The following is a 24,821-nucleotide window of genomic DNA, read 5'->3' on the forward strand; positions in this document are numbered from 1 at the left end:
GACAGATCACGATCAGCTTCATGGGCAAAACAGACTCAACACAGAATAAAGGAAAGAAAATGATATAATTTATCACAGAACCACAAAATGCCAAGTTTGGGAAAGACCTTTAAGATCATCAAGTCCAAATGATGTCCAACACTGCCCTGCACCGCCTGTGACACCAGAGTTGGGTAAGGAGAAGTGTGACCAGATCTTAAAGCACCTCCCTCCACCCCTCCCTTCTTAGCGGACTTCACTTTAGTCCTGGTTTCGCTCCCTTCTTCCCCGCTTTGTGTCACAGGGAGGGGCAGGGACTGGGGGGATGGGGGTTTTGGTCAGTTCCCCACCAGATGTTCTCCTTCTGTGATTCTGTCTCTCCCTTCCTCAGGCACAGACCGTTCACAGCACACCCTCCCCCACTCCCCCCTGCAAACCTGCTCTGGCATGGGTCTCTCTCTCTCACTCCCATCTCAGTGTCTCTGTCTCTCTGCACGGGCTGCAAGTTCTGGCAGAGGCTTGCTCCATCGTGGGTCACAGTGTCTTCAGTGTGGGGCCTCTCCACAGGCTGCAGGTGGGGTCTGGGCCTTTTCCATGGGCTGGGGGGGACACGCGCTCCACCATGGGTTTCTCAAGGGGCTGCAGGGGCATCTTTCTCTCCAGGACCTGGGGTGCCACCTCAACCTCCTTCCCTGGCCTTAGTGCCTGCACAGGTTCTTACATCTTCTCACTCCCTTCTCTGGGGGCAAAATGCGGCTGCTTGGGGGTTTTTTTCTTCTTAAATGTGATTCCCAGAGGCGCTGTGACCGTCACTGATGAGCTCGGCCTTGGTCAGCGGCAGGTCTGGCCTTGAGCCGGTGGTGTTTGCTCTGTGGGGCCTGCAGAGAAATTCTGGCTGCTTCTTTGCAGCCCCCCCCTCCTCCACCAGAACCCCGCCACGCAAAACTAGAAGAGGAACTTAACTCTGTGTGACTGCTGCTGGTCGAGACAATGGATTGCTCAGGGTTGGGATATGGGGAGGCAGAGGGCTGGTTTGTGCTCTTGCCACCTCCTGAGTTGTCCCACATCCTACTTCCTATCCTGATATCCAGTGCAACCCTGGTCTCTCAGCCCTGTTGCTGAAAGGCAGGGGGGACAAAGGAGACTGTTTCCAGGCACAGGAGGAGGAGACAGCTGAGGATGGAGACGCAGGGAATAACGAGATATGGTGTGAGCTGAGTTCCCCGGTGTCAGGGCTTCTTCAGTTGAGTGCCAGTGCCTGGATGCCTCTGGGACAGAAAGGCAGCAAAAGGCAGTAGTACTGATGCTGATGGGAGGTCCTCTCCCCAAAGAGGAAGCCTCCTGGATCTGAGAAGATTACTACACGTGCCTGTTACTTCCTGTGGTTTCAAGCCTGCAGTCAGTTCCAGGTTCCTGGGCTCTGAGGCAGCAAGTGGGGCTGAGATTTCATTCCTGCCTGGGGACTTCCTTCATGGTGACATGGCCCTGAAGTTGCTGGCTCTGAGCTTCCTTCTGGGCCTTGTATCTCCGATGGCAGCCCAGCACCAGGAAGAACCTGATCCCAAGGTCCAAGGAATGCCCTCGGAAACAGGTAAGAAACGGTTTTCTGCTGTGCTGGAGAGGTTTTGGTGCTCTTTCTCCTGCACATTTGAATCTGTACTGCCTGCAGCCCTGGGCTAGTCAGGTCAGTCCCTGAGGGCTGTGTCAGCTGGGGCACCTGCTGCCTCTGGGAGATCCTGGGGATGGGAGCTATACAGAGTGGTGTGGATGCTGCTGGAAGGGTGGGACTGTGCTGGGTGGTCAGGAATGGGTTGTGCTGTGCCCCAGGCCAGTTTGGCAGCTGCTCTCTGGAGCTTGCAAGTCTGAATCAGGCATGGATTCATCCACTGTCAGGGGAAAGGCCTTCATTGATCAGGGCTACTGCTTTTTTGGTGGATGACAGGCTGGCCATGATCCAGCAGTGTGCCCGGGGGCCACGTAGCCAATGGGATCCTGGGGTGCATCAAAAGGAGCTTGGCCAGCAAGTCAAAGGAGGTGATCCTCCCCCTCTACTCTGCCCTGGCCAGGTCCCACCTGGAATATTCTGTCCAATTCTGTGCTCCCCAGTACAAAAAAGATAGGGATCTCCTGGAGAGAGTCCAGTGGAGGCTATGAAGATGATAAAAGACCTCTAGCATCTCCCCTACGATGAAAGGCTGAGTGAGCTGGGGCTGTTCAGCCTTGAGACAAGAGACTGAGAGGGGATCTGATCAATGTTTAGAAATATCTGAGTTGTGGGAGACAGAGGGAAATGGGCAGCCTCTTCTCAGTGGTGTGTGGGAACAGGACAAGGGGCAACAGCCTCAAGCTGGAGCACAGGAAGTTCCACACCAATATGCGGAAGAACTTCTTCACAGTGAGGGTGACAGAGCCCTGGGACAGGCTGGTGCAAGTGGTGAGGAGGACAGGATGTGGAGGAGGGAGCAGTGTTTGTGTCAGGGAAAAGGGGCAGAAACTGTGGTAAAGCAGGGACCGTGAATGGGGAGTCATAGAATTAATCACAGAATGGCTTGAGTTGGAAGAAATGGTTAAAGGTCATGTAATCCCAACCCTCTGCCATGGGCAGGGGCATCTTCAACTAGATCAGCCAGCTCAGAGCCCTGTCCAACCTGATGCTGAATGTTTCCAGGAATGGGAGATTCACCACGGGACGCAGTACAGTTGGAGGGAAGGGGTATGGGTACGGGCCCTCCACCTGTTGCCTTGGGGCATGTTGAGGCTGTTGGGCATGTTGGGGTTTTTAAGGCAAAAATGGTGGGCTTGGCTTGCTCCCTGAAGTGCCTGTACACCAATGCACGCAGTATGGGCAATAAACAGGAGAAGCTTGAAGCAACTGTACAGCGGGAGGAAGCCTATGGCTTAGCTGCCATCACAGAAACTTGGTGGGATGATTCTCACAACTGGGGAGCTGTGATGGATGGGTATTTCAAGAGGGACAGGCGAGGAAAGAAGAGTGGTGGGGTAGCCATCTATGTCTGGAGTGTCTGTAGTTAACAATGGCAATGACAAGGTTGAATGCTTATGCATTAGAAGGAGAGGGAAGGCCAACAAGTTGGACATCCTAGTGGGAGTCAGTTAAAGACCACCCAACCAGGATGAAGAGGTAGATGAAATACTCTTCAGGCAGCTGGGAGTAGCATCACAATCGCTGGCCCTTGTTCTTGCATGTGACTTCAACCTACCAGATAGCTCCTGGTTAGACAACAGGGCAGAGAGGGGTCAATCCAGAAGGTGTTGTGGTCAGTCTGAGTGGCAAGATGGGGATGGGAAGTAGACCAAAGCCCCCACAGTCCCAGGGTTCACCTGAGGGTACTGAGGGAGTTGGCACAAGAGCATGCCAAACTTCTTACCCTTATTTACCAGCAATCCTGGCTGACTGGTGTGGTTCCACTAGACTGGAAGCTGGCACATGGGACACCCATCTACAAGAAAGGCCGGAAGGAGGACACGGGGAACTACAGGTCTGTCATCCTGACCTTGGTGCTGGAGAAAGTGATGGAACAAATCATCTTGAGTACCATCACACAACACATGTGGGACAACCACGCCCAGTCAGCATGGGTTTCTGAAAGGCAGATCATGCTTGACCAACATGATCTCCTTCCACGACAAGGAGACGTGGTCAGTGGATGAGGGGGAGGCTGTAGATATTGTCTAACTAGACTTGAGTAAAGCCTTCGACACTGTCTCCCACAGCATCCTCCTAGAGAAACGAGCCACCTATGGAATAGATGGGTGTACCTTTGCTGGGTTAAAACTGGCTGGACGGCTGGGCCCAGACAGTTGTGGTGAATGGAGCTAAATCCAACTGGTGGCAGGTCACAAGTGCTAGGTAATTCTTTGATTCTATGAAATGTCTTCTTTTGATCTAGTCGAAACCTGCCTTCTTTCAGTTTAAAACCATGACCCCCTTGTCCTGTTGCAACAGGCCCCGCTAAAAGCTCTGTCCCTGTCTTTCTTAGAAGCCCCCTTTAAGTACTGAAAGGCCTCACTAGGGTGTCCCCAGAGCCTTCTCTTCTCTGGGCTGAGCAAGCCCAGCTCTCTCAGCCTGTTCTCACAGGAAAGGTGCTCCAACTCTCTGATCATTTGTGTGGCCTCCTCTGGGCCTGCTCCAATGGGTCCATGTCTTTCCGTGCTAAGGACCACAGAGCTGGACTCATTAACTCTCACAAGGGCAGAATGGAGGGGTAAAACAGAAGAGAGTAGAACTTTTAAGGTTGGAAAAGATCTCTAAGATCATCAAGTCCAACCGTATCAACTAAACTAAGTCCTGCAGTGCCATGTCTGCGTGTTTTTCAATACCTTCAGCTATGGTGATTCCAGTACCTCTTTGGGGCACCTGTTCAAGTGCCTAGCCACTCTTTCAGTGACAACATTTTTCCTAATATCCAATCCAAACCTCCCCTGATGCATCTTGAGACCATTTCCTCTCATCCCATTTCTAGTTATCTTGGAGGACAGACCAACCCCCACCTCACTACCCCCTCCTTTCAGGTAGCTGTAGAGAGTGATAAGGTCTCCCCAGGCCTCCTCCAGGCCAAACAATGCCAGTTCCTTCAGCCACTCTCATCAGACCTGTGCTCCAATCCTTCACCAGCTCTTTTGCCCTTCTCTGGACACGCTCCAGCATCTCAATGTCCTTCTTGCAGTGACAGGCCCAAAAATGAACACAGCACTGGAGGTGCAGCCTCACCAGTGCTGAGTACAGGGGCACAATCATTCCCCTAGTGCTGCTGGCCACACCATTTCTGATACAAGCCAGGGTGCTGTTGGCCTTCTGGGCCACCTAGGCCAAGGCATTCCTCATGCCCACGCCCCATTTCTCATCAGTGCAGGGAAGGCGGAGTTCAGCTGGGACACTGAGTGAGCAAGCACAGGGACCCAAAAGCATCAGGAGCCCCTGTGCTCCCTGTAGGAGGGATGAGCCATGGCTGGAGAGACATGCACCCCAGCATGGCCCATGCTTTGAGTACACAAGGAGAGCAGCCTTCTAGCAAGACCTGATTCTGGGACATGTCCTGGCAGATGGGCACATCATCTTCCCTCTCCCCTTGGGGTCTGGATGGAGATTTCTCTGCTGCCAGAAGTACAACAAAAACAAGAAAGTGATGCTGAGCTGCCCCATGGGTTCCTTTCCAGCCTCACCCATGTCAAATGTGAGAAGGATCAGTTGCCCAATCTACATGTTGCAAAATGCAACCAAACATGAACCTGGTTAAATATGTACCTGCAGACCCTGTCAGGTCCCTGTCTGCCAACTCAGATTGGGGGGGTGGGATGTGTTACCCCTTCTGGATAACGATTGGAGGGATATGAAACAGAGGGCAACCAGCTCTAGGAGCCACTGGCTATTTTGGGCAAGAGATGGAGAGAAGAAACTAAGTGTAACCTGTAGAGCAAAAGCAAGCTCATGTCTAAGAGGGCTTGTAGGCACAAATAAAGCGTCCATTGCCCAGAAGGGAGACAGGAATGCAGGTGAGTAGTGCCAGCAGAGATTCATGGGGCTGGTGCAGTGCCACAGCCCCTGATTTCAGGGAAGAGAGCTCAGGAGAGAGCAGCATCCCCTGAGCTGCTGGATCTTGCTGGCTGGGATCCCTTGGTAGTGCCTGGGTGGGCAGGAGGGGCTGCAGGTCACCCTCCTGCACTGCACCTGAGGGTGCTGGGGGGGTTCATGCCCCTGGGGTCACCTCATCCTGGCAGGTGCTCATGTCTGCCATTCCCTGAAGTGAGGGTGATCAGCACCCTTCTGGATGGGGCCATCTCACTCCCAAGGAGGCTGCCAGAGCCCAGTGACCTTCAGGGCTGTCCCTCATGTCCTTCACACACAGGAAGATGTGAAGCTCCCTCTGACTGGGACCCCAAGCTGTGGTTTACCCCAAACCAGAGCAGCTATGCCTTGAATGATCTGGTGGAGCTGAGCTGTGCTGGGGGGAATGTGCCATCGCTCCACCAGATCAGGTGCATTTCCAATGGGACCCACACCTTCTGGAGCAGGAATGCCACCTGCAAGGGTAAGCACAGCCCCGTGTCAGCCTGACCCTGAGGTGCTGAGCTGGCAGCAGACAGGGCGACAGCCCAGGAATGGGGAACCTCAGTGCTTTGGCTTCCCCCCTTGTCCTGGCAGTGCTGGGGCACCTTTTGCCTCAGCACCTTGCTGTAGGCAGCTGCTGGGGGACTGTGCTCCTGGGGTGTTCAAAGACAGGAACAATGTCCTGCCACTGGCGGTTCCTGTAAGCCCTCTGCCTTCTAACAGCTCCTGGACATATGACTGAGGTGGTGGAAGTGGAAGGACCTCTATGTCAAGGAAAAGCACAGGTGCCTGGATACACATTGAGAGAGGCATAGGCTGTTTTGGTGAGGGAGCAGTAGCTCTCCTCTGTCTCCTCTCTGCCTTAACGCTCCATAGTTGGTTGTGCTGTTGCCCCACTGAGCAGCAGGAATGCCAGAGTCCCTCCTCGGTGCTTCACAGCCTGCTGAAAGACAGCCCAGGCAGGAGACAAGAGACAAGGTAGTTCCAGCCAGGCAAGACAGAAGTTCCAGAAGTGGCTCCTGAGCAGTACGGAAGACCCCTCCCAAAAAAGCCTTCCTAAGGTGTCAGGTCTGACCCCTGTCATGTCCAGGGTGTCACCTTCCCTCACCTTTCAGTGGCTGGAGAGCTTGCAGCACATTCATGATAACTTACCATCTACCCATGACACTGTTTGTTACCTGCACCCCAGCTAACACCCACCTTCACCTCTGCCAGAAACATGCCAAAGGCCCCAGTGGGACCCAAGACTCCAGCTGGACCCAGACCAGGAGATGTACAAGAAGAACAAAAAAGTGGTGCTGAGCTGCCCTGCGGGTTTCCAGCCATCCTTCACCCAGGTCAAATGTGAGAGGGAATTCCAGAGCAACAGCAGTCGTGGGGAACCTGCACACAGAGGTGTTTGGCTTGGAAAGGGGAGCAGAGGAGTATGGCATCGGATTCAGTCCAGTGTGGAGTGCATGGGTAAGGGGGGCATCAGGAGCTCTCCTGGCTGCCACGCTCTACCACATAAAAATGATTGCTCATGTGCCACTGCCTACCCCTGCCCTACCTTTTTACCCACCCCCCAACTAACACCCACTTTCAGCTCTGCCAGAAACATGCCAAAGGCCCCAGTGGGACTCAAGGCTGGCACCATACCAGGAGAGGTACAAAAGGAATGAAGAAGTTACACTGAGCTGCCCTGTGGGTTTCCAGCCATCCTTCACCCATGTCAAATGTGAGAGGGAATTCCAGACCTACAACAATCGTGTGGCATCTGTATACAGAGATGTTTGGCTCGGAAAGGGGATCAGAGGTGACTGGATCCGGATTCAGTCCAGCGTGGAGTGCATCGGTAAGGGGGGCATCAGGAGCTCTCCTGGCTGCCACGCTCTACCACTAACACAGTGATTGTCCTTATGTCACCACCTTCCCCTGCCCTACTTTGTTACCTACCCCACAACTAACACCCACTATCATCTCTGCCAGAAACATGCCAGAGGCCCCAGTGGGACCCAAGACTCCAGCTGGCACCAGACCAGGAGACGTACAAGAAGAATGAAGAAGTGGCGCTGAGCTGCCCTGCGGGTTTCCAGCCATCCTTCACCCACATCAAATGTGAGAGGACATTACTCATCAACAACAATCCTGGGGAACGTGTACACAGAGATGTTTGGCTTGGAAAGGAGAGCAGAGGAGTATGGCATCGGATTCAGTCCCGAGTGGAGTGCATGGGTAAGGGGGGCATCAGGAGCTCTCCTGGCTGCCACACTCTACCACATAAAAATGATTGCTCATGTGCCACCACCTACCCCTGCCCTAATTTGTTACCTACCCCCCAGCTAATACCCACTTTCACCTCTGCCAGAAACATGCCAGAGGCCCCAGTGGGACCCAAGACTCCAGCTGCACCCAGACCAGGAGAGGTACAAGAAGAATGAGGAAGTGACGCTGAGCTGCCCTGTGGGTTTCCAGCCATCCTTCACCCACGTCAAATGTCTGGGGGAAGATAAGCCCATTATCAACTGGAATCCTGTCTACACAGACCCATGGCTGGGAAGGGACAGCAGTGGTGACTGGATCCAGATTCAGTCCAGCGTGGAGTGCATCGGTAAGGGAGGCATCAGGAGCTCTCCTGATTGCCACGCTCTACCACTAACACAGTGATTGTCCTTATGCCACTCCCTACCCTTGCCCTACCTTGTTACCTACCCCCCAACTAACACCCAATTTCACCTCTGCCAGAAACATGCCAGAGGCCCCAGTGGGACTCAAGACTCCAGCTGGCACCAGACCAAGAGATGTACAAGAAGAATGAAGAAGTGACGCTGAGCTGCCCTGAGGGTTTCCAGCCATCCTTCACCCAGGTCAAATGTCTGGGGGAAGATAAGCCCATTATCAACTGGAATCCTGTCTACACAGACCCATGGCTGGGAAGGGACAGCAGGGGTGAATGGATCCGGATTCAGTCCAGCGTGGAGTGCATCGGTAAAGGGGGCATCAAGAGCTTTCCTGGCTGCCATGCTCTACCACATAAAAATGATAGCTCATGTGCCACCACCTACCCCTGCCCTAATTTGTTACCTACCCCCCAACTAACACCCACTTTCACCTCTGCCAGAAACATGCCAAAGGCCCCAGTGGGACCGAAGACTCCAGCTGCACCCAGACCAGGAGATGTACAAGAAGAACAAAAAAGTGACACTGAGCTGCCCTGTGGGTTTCCTGCCAGTCTTCACCCAGGTCAAATGTGAGAGGGAATTCCTCACCAACAACTATCGCGGGGAACCTGTACACAGAGATGTGTGGCTCAGGAAGGGGAGCAGAGGTGACTGGGTCCGGATTCAGTCCAGCGTGGAGTGCATCGGTAAGGGGGGCATCAGGAGCTCTCTTGGCTTCCCCGTTCTTCCCTTCCTCAGCCATAGCAAGGCAGACTGTGTGTGGACAGGAGGTTTTGGGCCCTCTGCCCATCTGGGAAACGGTAGGTGCTGCTCAAGGCACTGCTGGGACAGCCCCTGAGCCTGCCCTGTGCTTCCACTGGGGCTCCAGAGGAACCTTGGTGGGGTCAGGGCTGCTGCCAGCCTCATCCCCTGAGGATCCTGGTAGAAAGGGACTGGGATCAGGGTGGGGGCAGTGGTCAGAGCAGACCATGCCAGACCAGGGCAGAGCTCCCAGCAGGAAGGCCTCCAGCATCATCACCTGGCTGACAGGTGGTGGAGGACAGCTCTGCCCTGTCTCCTCTCAGCCCGTGCAGGTATGTCAAAGGGACCATGTGTGGCCCCATATGTGGTTCTCCTCTCTGGGTCACTGCTGCACGCTGTTACTGCTGCAGCCAGGTTCTGGGCCAGGGCTTGCTGCCTTCTCAGAAGGCCTCAGGGTGTTGTGTCCTCTGTGTGTGCAGGGCTGGGAGGGGTCATAAGAGTGACCGTCTTGTGACACTTCCTTCACAGAAGCCTTCCAGGTTGTCCCTGGGACCTTGGAGATTTCCAGCACCAGCATCAAACTGAACTGGACCTGTAGCCTCCCTGTTACCTGCGAGCACATGCGGGCCACGTGCCGCCTGGCAGTGCCTTCCTCCCCTCCTTGTGAGGCTGAGGAGGTGATGGGAGAGGAGATGCTGCATGGCACGGAGGGAACATTTACCTGTCCCCCTCTGCAGCCCTTCACTGATTACAGCATCACCATCTCACTGCCCTCCAGCACGGCTCTTTTCACATGGTTGGTCAGGACAAGGGAAACAGGTATGTGTGCATGAGGGACAGTCCTGGGTGGTGTCACAGGTATTGGAGGTGGATAAACCCTTCACCTGTCAGCTCAGCCTGATTGTCCACTCCCTGAAGTGATGGTTCTGGGTTTGTGACTGCTCACAGCCTGTGAGTCTCAGGGGAAGGGGCTCTGCAGGGCCCTGGAGCACAGCACTCCTCATTCTCCCCCTCCTCACCACATCGCTGCTGCTCCTGCTGCTGCTGTGGCACATGCAGCCTTTGTGGGGAACAAGCCTGCTCAGGGGGTCCCTGTGCAGCTTGTCTCCTGGCCTCAGAGCTGCCTGCACCCTGCCCTGGGCTCAGCCCCTCCTCACTGCCCCATGTGTGACCCTGTCCTCCTGTGCTTCCAGTGCCGGACAAGCCCGAGAAGCTGCGGCTGGATCCCAGCACAGGGTCCCTCAAGTGGGAGCCGCTGCCTTCCTGCAAAGGGAAGATCATTGGCTACCAGGTACAGGAGACCATGGACTCTTTGTGGTCCCCCTCACCTTGCCAGGCGCCTCCCTGCCTGGAGCTCTGTGCAGGCAGCATGTGGAGAGGTGTGAGCTCTCTTCAGCCTTCACCCACCAGCTTGGCCTTGGTGCTGGTTCTGGCAGGGTCAGGTCCCCTCCTGTCCCCAGCCAACAGTATCAGCCCCTCTCTGCAGGGCTGCCCTGAGCAGGGCCAGGAGGTCAGTGCTGCTCCCCACCAGTTCCTTGTCCTTCTCTAGGTGAACATCACAGCCAGGAGAGTGCACAATGGCAGCTTCCTTGAATTTAAGCAGGTGATGGTGAACCAGTCTGTCACTCAGTACACACCACCTCATCAGGTACCTGGAATCAAATACACGGTGACCGTGCAGGGACTCACAGTGACCGGTGCTGGTGCTGCATCACTGCTGGAATTTCAAAGCTATGTTTCAGGTAATGGTTCTCCTGGTCTGTGTCTGACTGAGGTCCCTGGAGTGAGTGCTGAGCCTGGAGCAGCTTCCAGAGCTGTGTGAGCACCCACCCCATCACCACCGACAGAGAGGCAGGGAGTGTGGGCACCCTGGGAGCTCGACTCAGCAGTGGGGGCTGTGGGGCTGGTGAGTCCTGCTTTGAGAGTGTGTGTTGCTTTGTCCTCAGAGCAGCTGCATCACTTCACCCCATGGTTACATCTGTAAGAACTGAGCTGGCCTCTCTAGAATCACAAATTCCCAGAATGGTAGGAGTAGGAAGGGACTTCCTGAGATCATCGGGTCCCTCCTACTGCTGAAGCAGGATCACCTATACCTTTTCCCCTGGAGCTTCAGTTCTTCCCCAGCTGCCCCAGTCAAGGTCCCTTCAAGGGGGTGCAGTTTCTCAGGCCCAGACTGCTCCCACGTGGTCCCTCATGAAGTCATAAGTCTCCCCAGCAAACCTGCTCTGGCCTCTGAGACACTGGCCTCTCTACACATGGGCTACAGGTCCTGCCAGGAGCTTGCCCCAGAGCAGGTCCCAGTGTCTTCTGTGTGTCTCCACTTGCTGCAGTGTGGGGCCTCTCCATGGGCTGCAGGTGGGATCTCGCTCCCCCTCATCTTCCATGGGCTGCAGGGGGACACCCTGTTCCACCCTGGGTTTATTCAGGGGATGCAAAGGAATCTCTCTCTCGCACTTGGAGTGCCTCCTCCCCCCCTTCCCTGGCCTTGGTGTCTGCACAGTTTCTTACATCCTCTCACTCCCTTCTCTGGCAGCAAGAAGCAGCTGCTTGTGGGTTTTTTTCCCTCCTAAATATGATTCCCTGAGGAGCTGTGACTGTCGCTGATGGGCTTGACCTTGGGCAGCAGAGGGTCCAGCCTTGAGCCGGCTGGTGTAGGGTCTGTCGGACCCAGGGGAACCTTCTGGCTGCTTCTTGCAGAAGCCACCCCTGCAGCCCTCCCTTCCTGCACCAGAACCTCACCATGCAAAATCACAACTCTCTGTGTTAGTAGCAGGGCAGGCTCAGTGTACATGGCCTTGGACGGCGGTCTTGGTGGTGGTGCTGCTGTCGGTGCTGGTGTTCCTGTCTGCAGGGATCCTGTGGTTTGTGCTGTCCAGGTATGTAGGCAGAGACTAGGAGTGGCTGCCCTGCCTCAGGCCACGCTGTGCTAGAGGGCGACCGCTCCTGTTCTGCTCTGGGTGCTGAGCACACAGTTGGCTGTCCCACTGTGCCTCAGGTGCTGGGCTCCTGCCCAGGGTCCATGAACCTCCCTTGGGGCTCCATGTACTCAGAGACCCTCTCTATTTACCTTCTCTTGCTGCCAGTGCTGGTGTCCCTTAGGGGTGCTGGAGGGACCCAGAGGGAGGGTGTGCAGAACTGTGCATGCCCCTGTAGGTGCGCTCTGCAGTGACTTGGGCCACCTCAGTCCCTCCCCTGACTCAGGACTGCCCGTTGCCTTCCCAGGAAAAGGAAGGCCTTGCCCAGCAAAGCCGAAGAGGACCATTACACAGGTAGGGCTGCTGCCACCAAGACGCCTGTAGGGCAGGGCTGGAAGCCTGTGCCGCAGAGCCCGGCCCTCGGGAGAACCTCTTGCCATCTTGTGGTGGCTGCAGGCAGCTCAGCTAGCTCTGTGTGCCCTGCCAGAGCAGTGTGCCCCACACCTGCTCTCCCAGCACAGCCCCTCCTGTGGCTGCCTCTTCCAGCAGGTCCTGGCTGGGGCCCCCACGGTGCCAGTGAGGGCCGGGAGCTGCCCCCATGCTCCCCCTGCATGCTTTCCCTGCCTGGGGGAGGCAGTGGCTCTGCCCAGCTCCGCGGCCTGCTTGTGTGTGTCCTGGGGTGTCCTGCAGCCCCCAGGGCTGCTGCCTGCTTGGGTCCTTCTCTTGTGGCCCCTGGGTCCCTCAGGCTCTTTCTGTCACCCCACCAGAGCTCCAGCCCCGTGAGAACATGGATAACTACTGTGTGCTCAGGAAGACCCTTCTGGTGGAAGATGATGCAGGTAGGACACAGAGTGCCCTGCTTGGTCCTGCACATGGGACGATGCTCCTGCATGCTGTTTCCTCAGGTCCCGCCTGTTATGAAGCTCTCAGGAGACAGTCAGAAGAGTGTGGGAGAGGAGAACATGCAGTGGATATTCCCAGTTAGTGCTGATGGCACTTCCACAGCACCTTCTCAAGGCCTGCTCCTTCACTGCTGGAAGCAGGACCCCACACAGCTTGCATTGTGTTTCTGCTCACCAACAAATCTGCTCCCTCATCAAGGTCCAGCATCCTCTGTCCCAGAGCAGAGACAGTCCAAGGCCTGAGATGGCCTGTTTGTGTCAGCAAGGACGTCTTTTGTCTTTCCTCCAGTGCTCAGACCAAAGGAGATCGCTGAGTTCCAACGCCTTTCCCTGCTCCATACCCACATGACATCTAGATCCTGGACTACTCACGTGCTTGAGTTTGAATGAACTGCACTGCCCTCTCTGCTGTGCTGCTGTGTCCCTACAACCAATAAACTCTTATGTTTTCAGGGGCTGCCTGCCCTATGACAGCTCCCACCTTGTCATGGTTCTTCCCTGTTTTGTGTGTCAAAGGCCTGTTACTATGAATCTTCACTGAGCACCTGGGACTAGACTTTTTCAGTCCCCAGCAGCACAGGGGAAGCACATCTGAGAGGTTGTGTGCTCCCAGCACAAGGCTTTGGGCTCCTCCTCTTCCTCCTCCCCCACCCTACAAGTAGCACATCCTCAGCCTGGCCTAGGTGTCCCTCTGTGTTTTTCTGAGAGCCCCTCTATGGGTGTTGATGCTTGTCTCCCATTTTAGGAGGACCAATATGCTCTGGCCCTCTTGGGAAATCCCCATGCTGCACCCTTTGGGATCTGCTTGATCCTGGCCGATGCTGCTGCCCCACGTGCAGCCTCCAGCCACCGCTGCCTCTCCTGCTCCTGCTGCAAGGACTCAATGGAGCCTTATTAATAAGGTCAGTCCAGAGCCTTCTCTTCTCCAGGGTGAACAAGCCTAATCCTCTCTGCCTTTCCTCACAGGAGAGCTGTTCCAGCCCTTGGTTCATCTTTGTGGCCCTCCCCTGGATCTGCTCAATCAGTTCCAAGTTTTTGTGATTAGGGGGCTCCAGACTGCAACAGCAGTATCACCTCAGCCAGAATGAAATCCCACCAGACTGGCAAATTCACACAAACATGGTGTGTGTGGGCAAGAACATAAATTTCCAACCCCTGTGCCATGAGGTGGGGACACCTTCCACTAGACCATGTTGCCCAAAGCCCCATCCAGCGTGGCCTTGACGGGAGGGAGCAGCCACAGCTTCTCTGGGAGCCTGTGCCAAGGCCTCACTACTGACATGAGTTTCTTGATATCGATTGTCTCAGTTTTGCGTAGCTGGGTGCTGGGAGAGAATGGGGTCTGAAGAAAACGGCTGCTGTAAGCAGCAGCCAGAAGCTCTCTGCAGGCCCCAGAGAGTAAACAGCGGCCAATTCAGGGCCAAAGTTGATGCTGAGCCCATCAGCAATGGTCACAGCGTCTCTGGAAATCACATTTAGGAGAAAAAAACCCCTGCAGGCAGGGACATTTTGCCACCTGAGAAGGGAGTGAGAAGAGGTAAGGAGCCGCAGGGACACCAAGGCCAGGCCCAAAGGAAGGGAAGAATGAGGCCCTTCAGGTGCCAGAGAGAGAAAGAGATTCCCCTGCAGCCTGTGGAGAAGACCATGGTGAGGCAGGCTGTCCCCCCACAGCCCAGGGATAAGGACAGGGAGCAGAGACTATCTACAGCTTGTGGAGAGATTGATCCACGCCTCAGCAGGTTTACCAGGGGACTTGTGACTCTGGGGGGACCAGGCTGGAGGACTCTGGGCCCAAAGGTCAGCACCCCGTGAAAGGGAGGCCTGCTGAGGCACATGGTGGGGAGATGATGCCCTAATAGAGAGGACTCATGCTGGAGAATCCCTGGGGTTCAAATCATCTCTTTCCCATGCGCTGTTGTTGATGTGGCCTGCATGCCTGATGGACCTGCTCTTGATGGGTCACAGGGACAGATCACTCCACGATCAGCTTCATGGGCAAAACAGACTCAACACAGAATAAAGGAAAGAAAATGATATAATTTATCACAGAACCACAAAATGCCAAGTTTGGGAAAGACCTTTAAGATCATCGAGTCCGAATGATGTCCAACACTGCCCTGCAGCTCCAGTAACACCAGAGTTGGGTAAGGAGAAGTGTGACCAGATCTTAAAGCACCTCCCTCCACCCCTCCCTTCTTAGCGGACTGTACCTTAGTCCTGGTTTCGCTCCCTTCTTCCCCGCTTTGTGTCACAGGGAGGGGCAGGGACTGGGGGCATGGGGGTTTCTGTCAGTTCCTCAGATGTTGTTTTTCATCTTGGCCGGGGCAGGGCGGGAGAGGAAGGGGCTGGAGGCGGGGGGCATGCCTCACACCCTTCCCCTGCTGCACCCTGGTGTCCCACCCATGCCTCCACGAACTTCTCCAATGTCAGTCCTTTCGCTCAGAGCTTCAGCTCTTCCCCAGCTGCCCCAGTGTGGGTCACTTCTATGGGGTGCAGTCATAAATCATAGAATGTCTCAGTCTCTCAGGCCTAGACTGCTCCAGCCTGGTCCCCCATGGGGTCACAAGCGCCCCCAGAAAACCTGCTCCAGCGTGGGCCTCTCTTGCTCATCTCTCTGTCTCTCTCTCGCTCATTTCTGTGTCTCTCTCTCTCTCCACAGGCTGCAAGTGCTGGCAGGGGCTTGTTCCAACGTGGGTCACAGTATCTCCTGTATGTCTCCTCCTGCTCCAGCATGGTGCCTCTCCAGGGGCGTGAGCTGAGTGTATCTTTCATAAGGACCAAGGACTGTTTCAGGCCTTGAGGTACTCCTTGGAGTTCATGTCCCCACACCTACCCTTGCTTCTTCCTGGCTCTTTATATACTTTCTCTGAGGTCCTCCACAGCATGTGATCACTGAGAGGAAGTGCAGTAACTCATTTCAAATCTTACACCCCTGCTGTGATGTTGGGAATCACATGGCTGTTGCCTCAGAAATAGGAGCAGTGCTTCTGGAATGCATTGTGACTAGGAGGGGAAGCTCTGGCTTCCCCGGTGTCAGGGCTTCTTCAGTTGAGTGCCAGTGCCTGGATGCCTCTGGGACAGAAAGGCAGCAAAAAGCAGCAGCACTGACGCTGATGGGACGTCTTCTCCCCAAAGAGGAAGCCTCCTGGATCTGAAAAGATTACTACATGTGCCTGTTACTTCCTGTGGTTTCAAGCCTGCAGTCAGTTACAGGTTCCTGGGCTCTGAGGCAGCAAGTGGGGCTGAGATTTCATTCCTGCCTGGGGACTTCCTTCATGGTGACATGGCCCTGAAGTTGCTGGCTCTGAGCTTCCTTCTGGGCCTTGTATCTCCGATGGCAGCCCAGCACCAGGAAGAACCTGATCCCAAGGTCCAAGGAATGCCCTCGGAAACAGGTAAGAAACAGTTTTCTGCTGTGCTGGAGAGGTTTTGGTGCTCTTTCTCCTGCACATCTGATAGGAATCTGTACTGCCTGCAGCCCTGGGCTAGTCAGGTCAGTCCCTGAGGGCTGTGTCAACCCCTGCTGCCTCTGGGAGATCTGGGGATGGGAACTATACATAGTGGTGTGGATGCTGCCGGAAGGGTGGGACTGTGCTGGGTGGTCAGGAATGGGTTGTGCTGTGCCCCAGGCCAGTTTGGCAGCTGCTGTCTGGAGCCTGCAAGTCTGAATCAGGCATGGATTCATCCACTGTGCATCAGGGGAAAGATTCAGGGAGCAGGGCTACCGCTTTCTGTACGCACCCCATCCCCAGAAGTGCCTGAGGGACACTGTGCCTGCCAAGAGCAGAGCAAACTGGAAGTGCTGACACTTTGCTTGGTAGCGGGCCTGGGAGTGGGGTGTGGCTGGGTGCCTGTGCGTGGGCAGGTTGTGACTGTGTGTGGGACACAGCTGCTGATCGTAGGGCTCATCTGGGCATCTCTTGCCTTAGGGCTGAGAGCAGAGCCTGACACTCAGTGCCTTGTTTATCAGCATGCCTGTACTTCTCCATGGCTGGTCAGGAGGTGGTCAGACCGTTGTGGGATACCTTCTTGGCCCCTTTGGGAGAAGAAAGTTTGTGGTTGAAGCACTCTGAGGTCTCCCATAGCCCTTTACAGATGCAGGAACAGCGGAGTACTCCTTCCAAGGTGCCAGAATCACTGCCACAAAGTCTTTCAAAACAAACACTGTGCCTGCTCAGCCCATAGGCTGATGGAAGTGGTGAGGAGGATGGGATGTGGAGGAGGGAGCAGTGTTTGTGGCAGGGAAAAGGGGTGGAAACTGTGGTAAGCAGGGACCGTGAATGGGAAGTCACAGAATCAGTCACAGAATGGTTTGAGTTGGAAGTAAAGGCTAAAGGACATGTAATCCCAACCCGCCATCGGCAGGGACATGTTCAACTAGATCAAACAGCGCAGAGCCCTGTCCAACCTGACCTTGACTGTTTCTAGGAAACACGTTTCACCACCTCTCTGGGTAACCTGTTTCAGAGTTTCACCACCTACTTTGTAAAAATGTTGTCCTCCAATCTAGTCTAAACCTGCCCTCTTTTAGTTTAAAACCATGACCTCCTTGTCCTGTTGCAACAGGCCCCGCTAAAAGCTCTGTCCCTGTCTTTCTTAGAAGCCCCCTTTAAGTACTGAAAGGCCTCACTAGGGTGTCCCCAGAGCCTTCTCTTCTCTGGGCTGAGCAAGCCCAGCTCTCTCAGCCTGTTCTCACAGGAGAGGTGCTCCAACTCTCTGATCATTTGTGTGGCCTCCTCTGGGCCTGCTCCAATGGGTCCATGTCTTTCCGTGCTAAGGACCACAGAGCTGGACTCATTAACTCTCACAAGGGCAGAATGGAGGGGTAAAACAGAAGAGAGTAGAACTTTTAAGGTTGGAAAAGATCTCTAAGATCATCAAGTCCAACCGTATCAACTAAACTAAGTCCTGCAGTGCCATGTCTACATGTTTTTCAATACCTTCAGCTATGATGATTCCACCACCTCTTTGGGGCACCTGTTCAAGTGCCTAGCCACTCTTTCAGTGACAACATCTTTCCTAATATCCAATCTAAACCTCCCCTGATGCATCTTGAGACCATTTCCTCTCATCCCATTTCTAGTTATCTTGGAGGACAGACCAACCCCCACCTCACTACCCCCTCCTTTCAGGTAGTTGTAGAGAGTGATAAGGTCTCCCCAGGCCTCCTCCAGGCCAAACAATGCCAGTTCCTTCAGCCACTCTCATCAGACCTGTGCTCCAATCCTTCACCAGCTCTTTTGCCCTTCTCTGGACACGCTCCAGCACCTCAATGTCCTTCTTGCAGTGACAAGCCCAAAAATGAACACAGCACTGGAGGTGCAGCCTCACCAGTGCTGAGTACAGGGGCACAATCATTCCCCTAGTGCTGCTGGCCACACCATTTCTGATACAAGCCAGGGTGCTGTTGGCCTTCTGGGCCACCTAGGCCAAGGCATTCCTCATGCCCACGCCCCATTTCTCATCAGTGCAGGGAAGGCGGAGTTCAGCTGGGACACTGAGTGAGCAAGCACAGGGACCCAAAAGCATCAGGAGCCCCTGTGCTCCCTGTAGGAGGGATGAGCCATGGCTGGAGAGACATGCAGCCCAGCATGGCCCATGCTTTGAGTACACAAGGAGAGCAGCCTTCTAGCAAGACCTGATTCTGGGACATGTCCTGGCAGATGGGCACATCATCTTCCCTCTCCCCTTGGGGCCTGGATGGAGATTTCTCTGCCGCCACCCACCACATCACTTTCCACTCAGCTAACACCCACTTTCACCTCTGCCAGAAACATGCCAGAGGCCCCAGTGGGACTCAAGACTCCAGCTGGACCCAAACCAGGAGACGTACAAGAAGAATGAAGAAGTGACACTGAGCTGCCCTGAGGGTTTCCAGCCATCCTTCACCCACGTCAAATGTGGGAGGGAGGTCTCGACCATCATCCATGGAAAACCTGTATACAGAGAAGTTTGGCAGGGAAGGCTGAGTAGAAGTGGCTGGACTCGGATTCGGTCCAACGTGGAGTGCATCGGTAAGGGGGGCATCAGGAGCTCTCCTGCCTGCCCCGTTCTTCCCTTCCTGAGCATGGCAAGGCAGACTGTGTGTGCACAGGAGGTTTTGGACCCTCCACCCTCCTGGGGAAACTATAGGTGCTCTTGAAGTCACTGCTGGGTCAGCCCCTGAGGCTGCCCTGTCCAGCCTGCAGTTCACCAGTGGGTGGGAGGTTATTGCAGGAGGGTTGGTGGTAAGGGTGTCCCCAAAGACTTTTGGCAAGAGCATGTTCATAAAGGAGAGGAGTATGGGAGAGCTACGTGTGGTGGAGTTTGTGGTCTACGTGATGTCACCACTGGGGCAGAGGGCTCAGAGGGGGCAAGAGCTTATTTGGGAACCCAGTTGCTGAAGTTTTGAAAAGATTGTCCTCAGATCCTCCCCACATCAAGAGGGTTTGTTCTCCACAGACAGCTGTGAGCATGGGTAGTAAGGGGAGATCTGTGAGAGGGGAAGGGGATGCTTCTCCTGTGACCCCTCAAACAGGGACAATTCAGTGCGTGGTCTAAGTTCTCAGAGTGACCCTGCCAGTGAGCTGGAATAACTGCTTTCAGTCTCTTGCTTTCCCACCTGGCAGGGCGGTCCAACTGAAGCACAATTCAGAGCTTGGAGGGGAAGGGAAGGAAGTGACCATCTTGCAATGTTTCCTTCACAGAAGTCTTCCAGGTTGTCCCTGGGACCTTGGAGATTTCCAGCACCAGCATCAAACTGAACTGGACCTGTAGGGTCCCTGTTGCCTGCCAGCACATGCGGGCCACGTGCCGCCTGGCAGTGCCTTCCTCCCCTCCTTGTGAGGCTGAGGAGGTGATGGGAGAGGAGATGCTGCACGGCGCAGAGGGAACATTTACCTGTCCCCCTCTACAGCCCTTCACTGATTACAGCATCACCATCTCACTGCCCTCCAGCACGGTTCTTTTCACATGGTTGGTCAGGACAAAGGAAACAGGTATGTGTGCATGAGGGACAGTCCTGGGTGGTGTCACAGGTAATGGAGGTGGATAAACCCTTCACCTGTCAGCTCAGCCTGATTGTCCACTCCCTGAAGTGATGGTCCTGGGTTCGGGACTGCTCACAGCCTGTGAGGCTCAGGGGAAGGGGCTCTGCAGGGCCCTGGAGCACAGCTCTCCTCACTCTCCCCCTCCTCACACACAGCTGCTGCTCCTGCTGCTGCTGTGGCACATGCAGCCTTTGTGGGGAACAAGCCTGCTCAGAGGGTCCCTGTGCAGCTTGTCTCCTGGTCCCAGAGCTGCCTGGACCCTGCCCTGGGCTCAGCCCCTCCTCACTGCCCCATGTGTGACCCTGTCCTCCTGTGCTTCCAGTGCCGGACAAGCCCGAGAAGCTGCGGCTGGATCCCAGCTCAGGGTCCCTCAAGTGGGAGCCGCTGCCTTCCTGCAAAGGGGAGATCATTGGCTACCAGGTACAGGAGACCATGGACTCTTTGTGGTCCCCCTCACCTTGCCAGGCACCTCCCTGCCTGGACAAGCTCTGTGCAGGCAGCTTGCCGGAGACTAGGGAAGGGAAAGACTTGATGACTTGCAGTTCCCAGCCAGTCCAGGGGAATATCTGGCTGTGAGGAGCACAGGCATTTTCTGTTGTCTGCTGGTGGGTGCTTGCTGTACACTGGGCTTCCTCCTGCATGGCTGCTCAGCCTGGGGTTTTGCAAACTTTGTGTCTCACTGTGCAACTTGATGACGGGTCTGCCAGAGTGGCCTCACAGGATTTCCTGTGCCTCTTGCATGTTTGTTTCTGTTTTCTGCTACAGGGCAACCTGTGGTTTGAGCTGTTCCCCGAACCCCCTCCTTTTTCTGTCAGACCTCTATTGTTGTACCATCAGAAGTACCACTGTTGTACTGTTCCTTTGGGTTTTCCTCAGTGTATGGCTGGAAGTACCTCCTCTGTCTCTGTGTTTGGGACTCTTCCCATGCTGCTGCCCTGTGTCTTAGCACTGAGGAGAGGTGAGACCTTTAAAAATGAGCACTGTGTCCTCTCTGAGGACAGATTTCTTCATGTTTCTCTACTTCTGAAAAGAATATTTTTTCTCCTTAGAGGTTACTCCATTTTTGCATATTCCCAAGAGGCCATTTCCATAAAGACCTTGAGAGCAGTGAGGATGGCCCAGCATCTCATGAGAAATTCAGATGATGCATTGACAAATGGGGGGGAGGCTCCCTCTGAATCCCTTGAGGAAACTTTGTCTTTCATTTTCATGTAGAGAAAGCCTTCAGCATTCACCCTGGCATGGGAGGAAGGAGAAATTCATGGTTCCTTTGTGGGGGATGTCACCACAGCACCTGTGGAGTTGCAGTACCATGTCAGTGACCTGGCCTCAGGCTCGTTACACGTATATACAGCTCATCAAAGGAACAGCCTCCCTCTTGCCCTCAGCTCTCCACAGAGCCTTGCTCCCTTGCTCACAGAGGCAGCCTCTCTGGCGCCTTGAGCCATGGCTCCACATTCCTCCTCTCCTCCTCGGGCCTGCTTTGAGGCCCACACAAGGGGCCACAGCTCCTGCCGGTTCCTCTCCAGGACCCCTCCACAAGTGGGGCAGGCGCAGGGAAGGGGAGGCTTGCCGGGTGCTTTGCTGTGTCTCAGTGTGCCGTGGGCAGGTCCCCAGAGGGCTGGTGGGAGCTGCCGCCATCCAGTTCTGTCCTGTGTCCCCAGCTGAACATCACAGCCAGGCGTGCACAGGACAGGGCCCTCCTGGAGATGCAGCGGCTGCGGCTGAGCAGCTCTGTCACCGAGCACCCCCTGCCTGAGCACGGCCCCAGCAGCAGCTACATGGTGACGCTGCAGGGACTCACGGCCGCCGGAGCCGGGGCTGCGTCGCTGTGGGACCCTCGGGCCAGCTGGCCGGGTAAGGCTCCCCGTGCCCCGGTCCCTCCGGGGTGGCCACGCGTGCGCCCTGGCCGAGGCAGCTCCCTGTCACCAGCCCTGCGGCCTCCCGGCCACCGCAGAGGGGCCTGGGCGCAGAGGAGCCGCGCCCAGCAGCCTGCATCGCCCGGGGCTGCCCCTGCTCCCCACGCACACCCTGCGCACTGATGCTCGTGCCCCGGCTTTTCCCTCCAGACACCCCGCACCCTCTCGACATCAGCTGCCGCGCCGCCCGCGACGTCTCCCCAGCCCAGGGGACCGTTGTGCTTCCCCTGCACCCCATCGCCCAGCCCCCCGAGGCAGCGAGGTGAGTGCAGCCCCCGGCAGCTTCCCCACTGCCAGCGCTTGCCCACAGCGGTCTCCGTGCCGCTCTCCCTGCGGCCGCCTCCCCCAGCCCTCTCCCCACCCTGCCTTGCAGGGAGCACCAGCTCATCGTGGTGGCCACGCACAATGGCTCGGCGCTGGAAGGCGCCTGCTGGGGGGAGCCGCAGCCCTTCAACGCCAGCCAGCAGCCCGGCACCTACGTGGCCGCCCTGCTCAACCTCAGCGCCTCCACGGACTTTGTGCTGGGTGACGGCACCCGCGGCCGGGGCTACCACAACGCTGCCCTCCAGACAGGCTGGGACTACACGGCCCTTCTCCGCCTCGTCCGCCGCTCACAGCAGGTACCCTCTGTGGGGAGCTGCTGCTAGTCGAGGCCGAGCCCCGTGGTGGGGTCTGGGCCAGCTCCTGATGGCCAGCAGCAGTGCCACACCAGCTCTGCTGCCGGCTGCTGTGCCCAGAGCCTGGTGCCTTGGCAGGATAGTGGCCTGAGAGTCCTCAGCCACTGCTGGGGCATTCGGTGGCTGTGGACAGGAGGGCTTTGAGCCCCCCAGTATGGACTGTGGGGCAAGAGTGGCCTGAGGTCTCCCTTCCATCTCTTCCAACAGGCAGAGAAGTTCACCTGTGTCTGCTACAGCTTCTCTGTTGGTAAGTGGGCTCCTCGCTTCTTGTGCCTGAGGGGGTCCCTTTTCCCAGCCTGGCTATTTCCCATGGAGAGGAGCTGGCTTAGCGCTGGTGATGCTGGGTCTTGTTGGGGGCAGAAGAAACCTGTTGCTTCCCATACATGGGGTCATTCTCCATCACATAAGATACTCAAACCAAGACACCCTACTGCACACTTGCACATATCCTTTGTCTTTGCTGGGGCCATTGCCAGAACACGGTTCGGGCTCTGGCACCCTCTCCTCTCTGTGTCTTAGTTGCAGAGCAGCATCCAGCTCCGTGGCGGGGAACTCTGATTGGGGTGGTTGTGCTGTTGGTACTCCTCCTTTCTGCAGGGATCCTGTTGTTCATGGTTTCCAGGTGATTACAAAGGGGACAGGTTTAGCAGGGCCATGGGCAATTCCAGACTCTTGCTCAGGACTTTTTTTTGCCTTCCCAGGAGAAGGAAATCTGTCCAGAAAAGCTTGGGAGGATAATTAAAAAGGTAGGACATTGCAATTTTCTGGACCACCATCACAGAAAGGGCTGGTTGGCAGTTGGAAGGGGCAGAGATATCTCCCAGGAGAACCTGACCCTCAGGAGAAACTTAAGCTCATCCTCTTCACTGACACACCTCCCCATTTGTTCCAACCTTGTGGTGCTGGGGATGGTCAGGGTGGCTCTGCCTGCTATACCCCATGTGGCAGCAGAGCATGTCTACAGGCAGTGCTGCCAGTGTGGAGCAGGGTCAGAGGCAAGAAAAGATGAGCTTCCAAATGAGTGTCTCATGGCTCAGCCACGTGAGGGACCCATGGCCATGTCAGCTCTCCTGGGGAGAGAGCTGCTAGGGTGGGTGTCAGCAGGGTCAATCTGAAGGACAGCTTCTCTTGCCTGGCAGCAGGCATCTCTGGGGACCTGTGGTTGGGCACAGCTGGGTCCAAGGTGTAGGGCTGTGGCAGGCACTGCGGTGGTGTGAGCTCCTCGTGCAGCTGAGGGCATGCAGCAGCCTCTGCCCTGGGTGCCTTCGGTGTCCCCAGGTAAATGTGGCCAGGCTGGAGACCAGTCAGTCCAGCCCCTGCCCAGGACCACTGGAGGCATGCAGAGCAGTGAGGAAGCACAGAAGATGTGGAGGACGACCCCAGCTTGGTGCTGGCGGCTGCCAGGCTCCTTGGCTGTCCTGTGACTGGTCAGCACTGGCAGATCCAGTCCAGCAGAGCAGGAGGAAGGCAGGAGGCCAAGGAGGGCTGTGATCTCTTTCTTTCCTCACGCCCTTCACCTCCCAGCTTTTACTCACTGTTAACGCCTTCCAACACAAATTTCCACAGTTCCTTTTTTTTAGGCTTTGCTTAATTTTTACTTTCCTGGAAGCAGGAACTGTACACGGGATTTCCTAGTCCCTGACCCACACAGACTCACGTTGAGGGGGAGTCCACGCTCCTGCCATGTCCTAGGTTCCTAACCCATCTCTCCCGTTCTGTCTGCTGATACTCAGCCAAACCCACAGCTCTGCTGGACCTTGGCCTGGCTGGGCCACCTTTGTGACTTTGCCTGCTCTGTGTGGACAACCAAATAAAGGCTTGTGGTTTGGTGTGGGCTGCCTGCCTGACCACAGCTCCAGCCTTGTGCCTTCATTGCACCTTCAGGCTACCATCCCCCTGCAGACAGCTTATGAGCAGGGCTGCTCTGACCACTTTGGTCACAGGTGCTTGACAGGGTTTGCAGCCCTTCTGGCTGTGCTGGGCAGCTCTCACCTCAGTTTGGATGGAGGGAGTCACGGAAAGGGGAGTGACCCTCAGTGCACATCTCGGGCAGGAGGGTATTCTGTGCCCAGCACTGAGGGACCTGCGTGCTCTCTGCTGCTTTGCAAGCCCTGTACCAGCTCAAACCTGGAAGAGAAGTTAAGATCAGATGTCACCACAACCAGCACAAAGACTTTACTGGTGAGGTGCTGAACAGAGCCACGGTGTCTGTCTTGGTACACTTGGTGTCCTGTCTGTCAGGGCACAGCATCTGTCCTGTGCTTGTCTTGCCCCTGAGCCACGAAGGCAGAACCAGCCTCCTCGGTTCAGCAGCCCCTGATGGAACCACATCCAGGATATCTGAGTCAAGCTGCTAGAACCTGTGATTGCCATGGTGGAACCAGACAGGCTGCTGCTCTCTGAAGCTGTGTCGTGGTTTCACCCAGCTGGC

At 55.8% G+C, this 24,821-nt stretch overlaps 1 protein-coding gene across 1 annotated transcript; it reads left to right on the forward strand.

Moving 5' to 3' along the window:
* Positions 1 to 1,458: 1,458 nt before the first annotated feature.
* Positions 1,459 to 24,808, forward strand: LOC311203775 (uncharacterized protein; the record flags this gene model as incomplete). Its single annotated transcript, XM_084278533.1, has 16 exons — positions 1,459 to 1,570; positions 3,413 to 3,639; positions 7,244 to 7,382; positions 7,517 to 7,762; positions 7,896 to 8,138; positions 8,273 to 8,515; positions 19,453 to 19,743; positions 20,117 to 20,214; positions 21,010 to 21,108; positions 21,459 to 21,651; positions 21,864 to 21,975; positions 22,087 to 22,333; positions 22,598 to 22,637; positions 22,910 to 23,012; positions 23,092 to 23,136; positions 23,669 to 24,808. The coding sequence occupies 15 exons, from the start codon at positions 1,459 to 1,461 to the stop codon at positions 23,126 to 23,128; spliced, it is 2,430 nt and encodes an 809-aa protein (XP_084134659.1). The 3' UTR covers positions 23,129 to 23,136; positions 23,669 to 24,808.
* Between the last annotated feature and the right edge of the window lie 13 nt (positions 24,809 to 24,821).

The sequence above is a fragment of the Gallinula chloropus genome (assembly GCF_964237585.1).
Source record: "Gallinula chloropus genome assembly, chromosome: Z".
Taxonomy (NCBI): Eukaryota; Metazoa; Chordata; class Aves; order Gruiformes; family Rallidae; genus Gallinula; species Gallinula chloropus.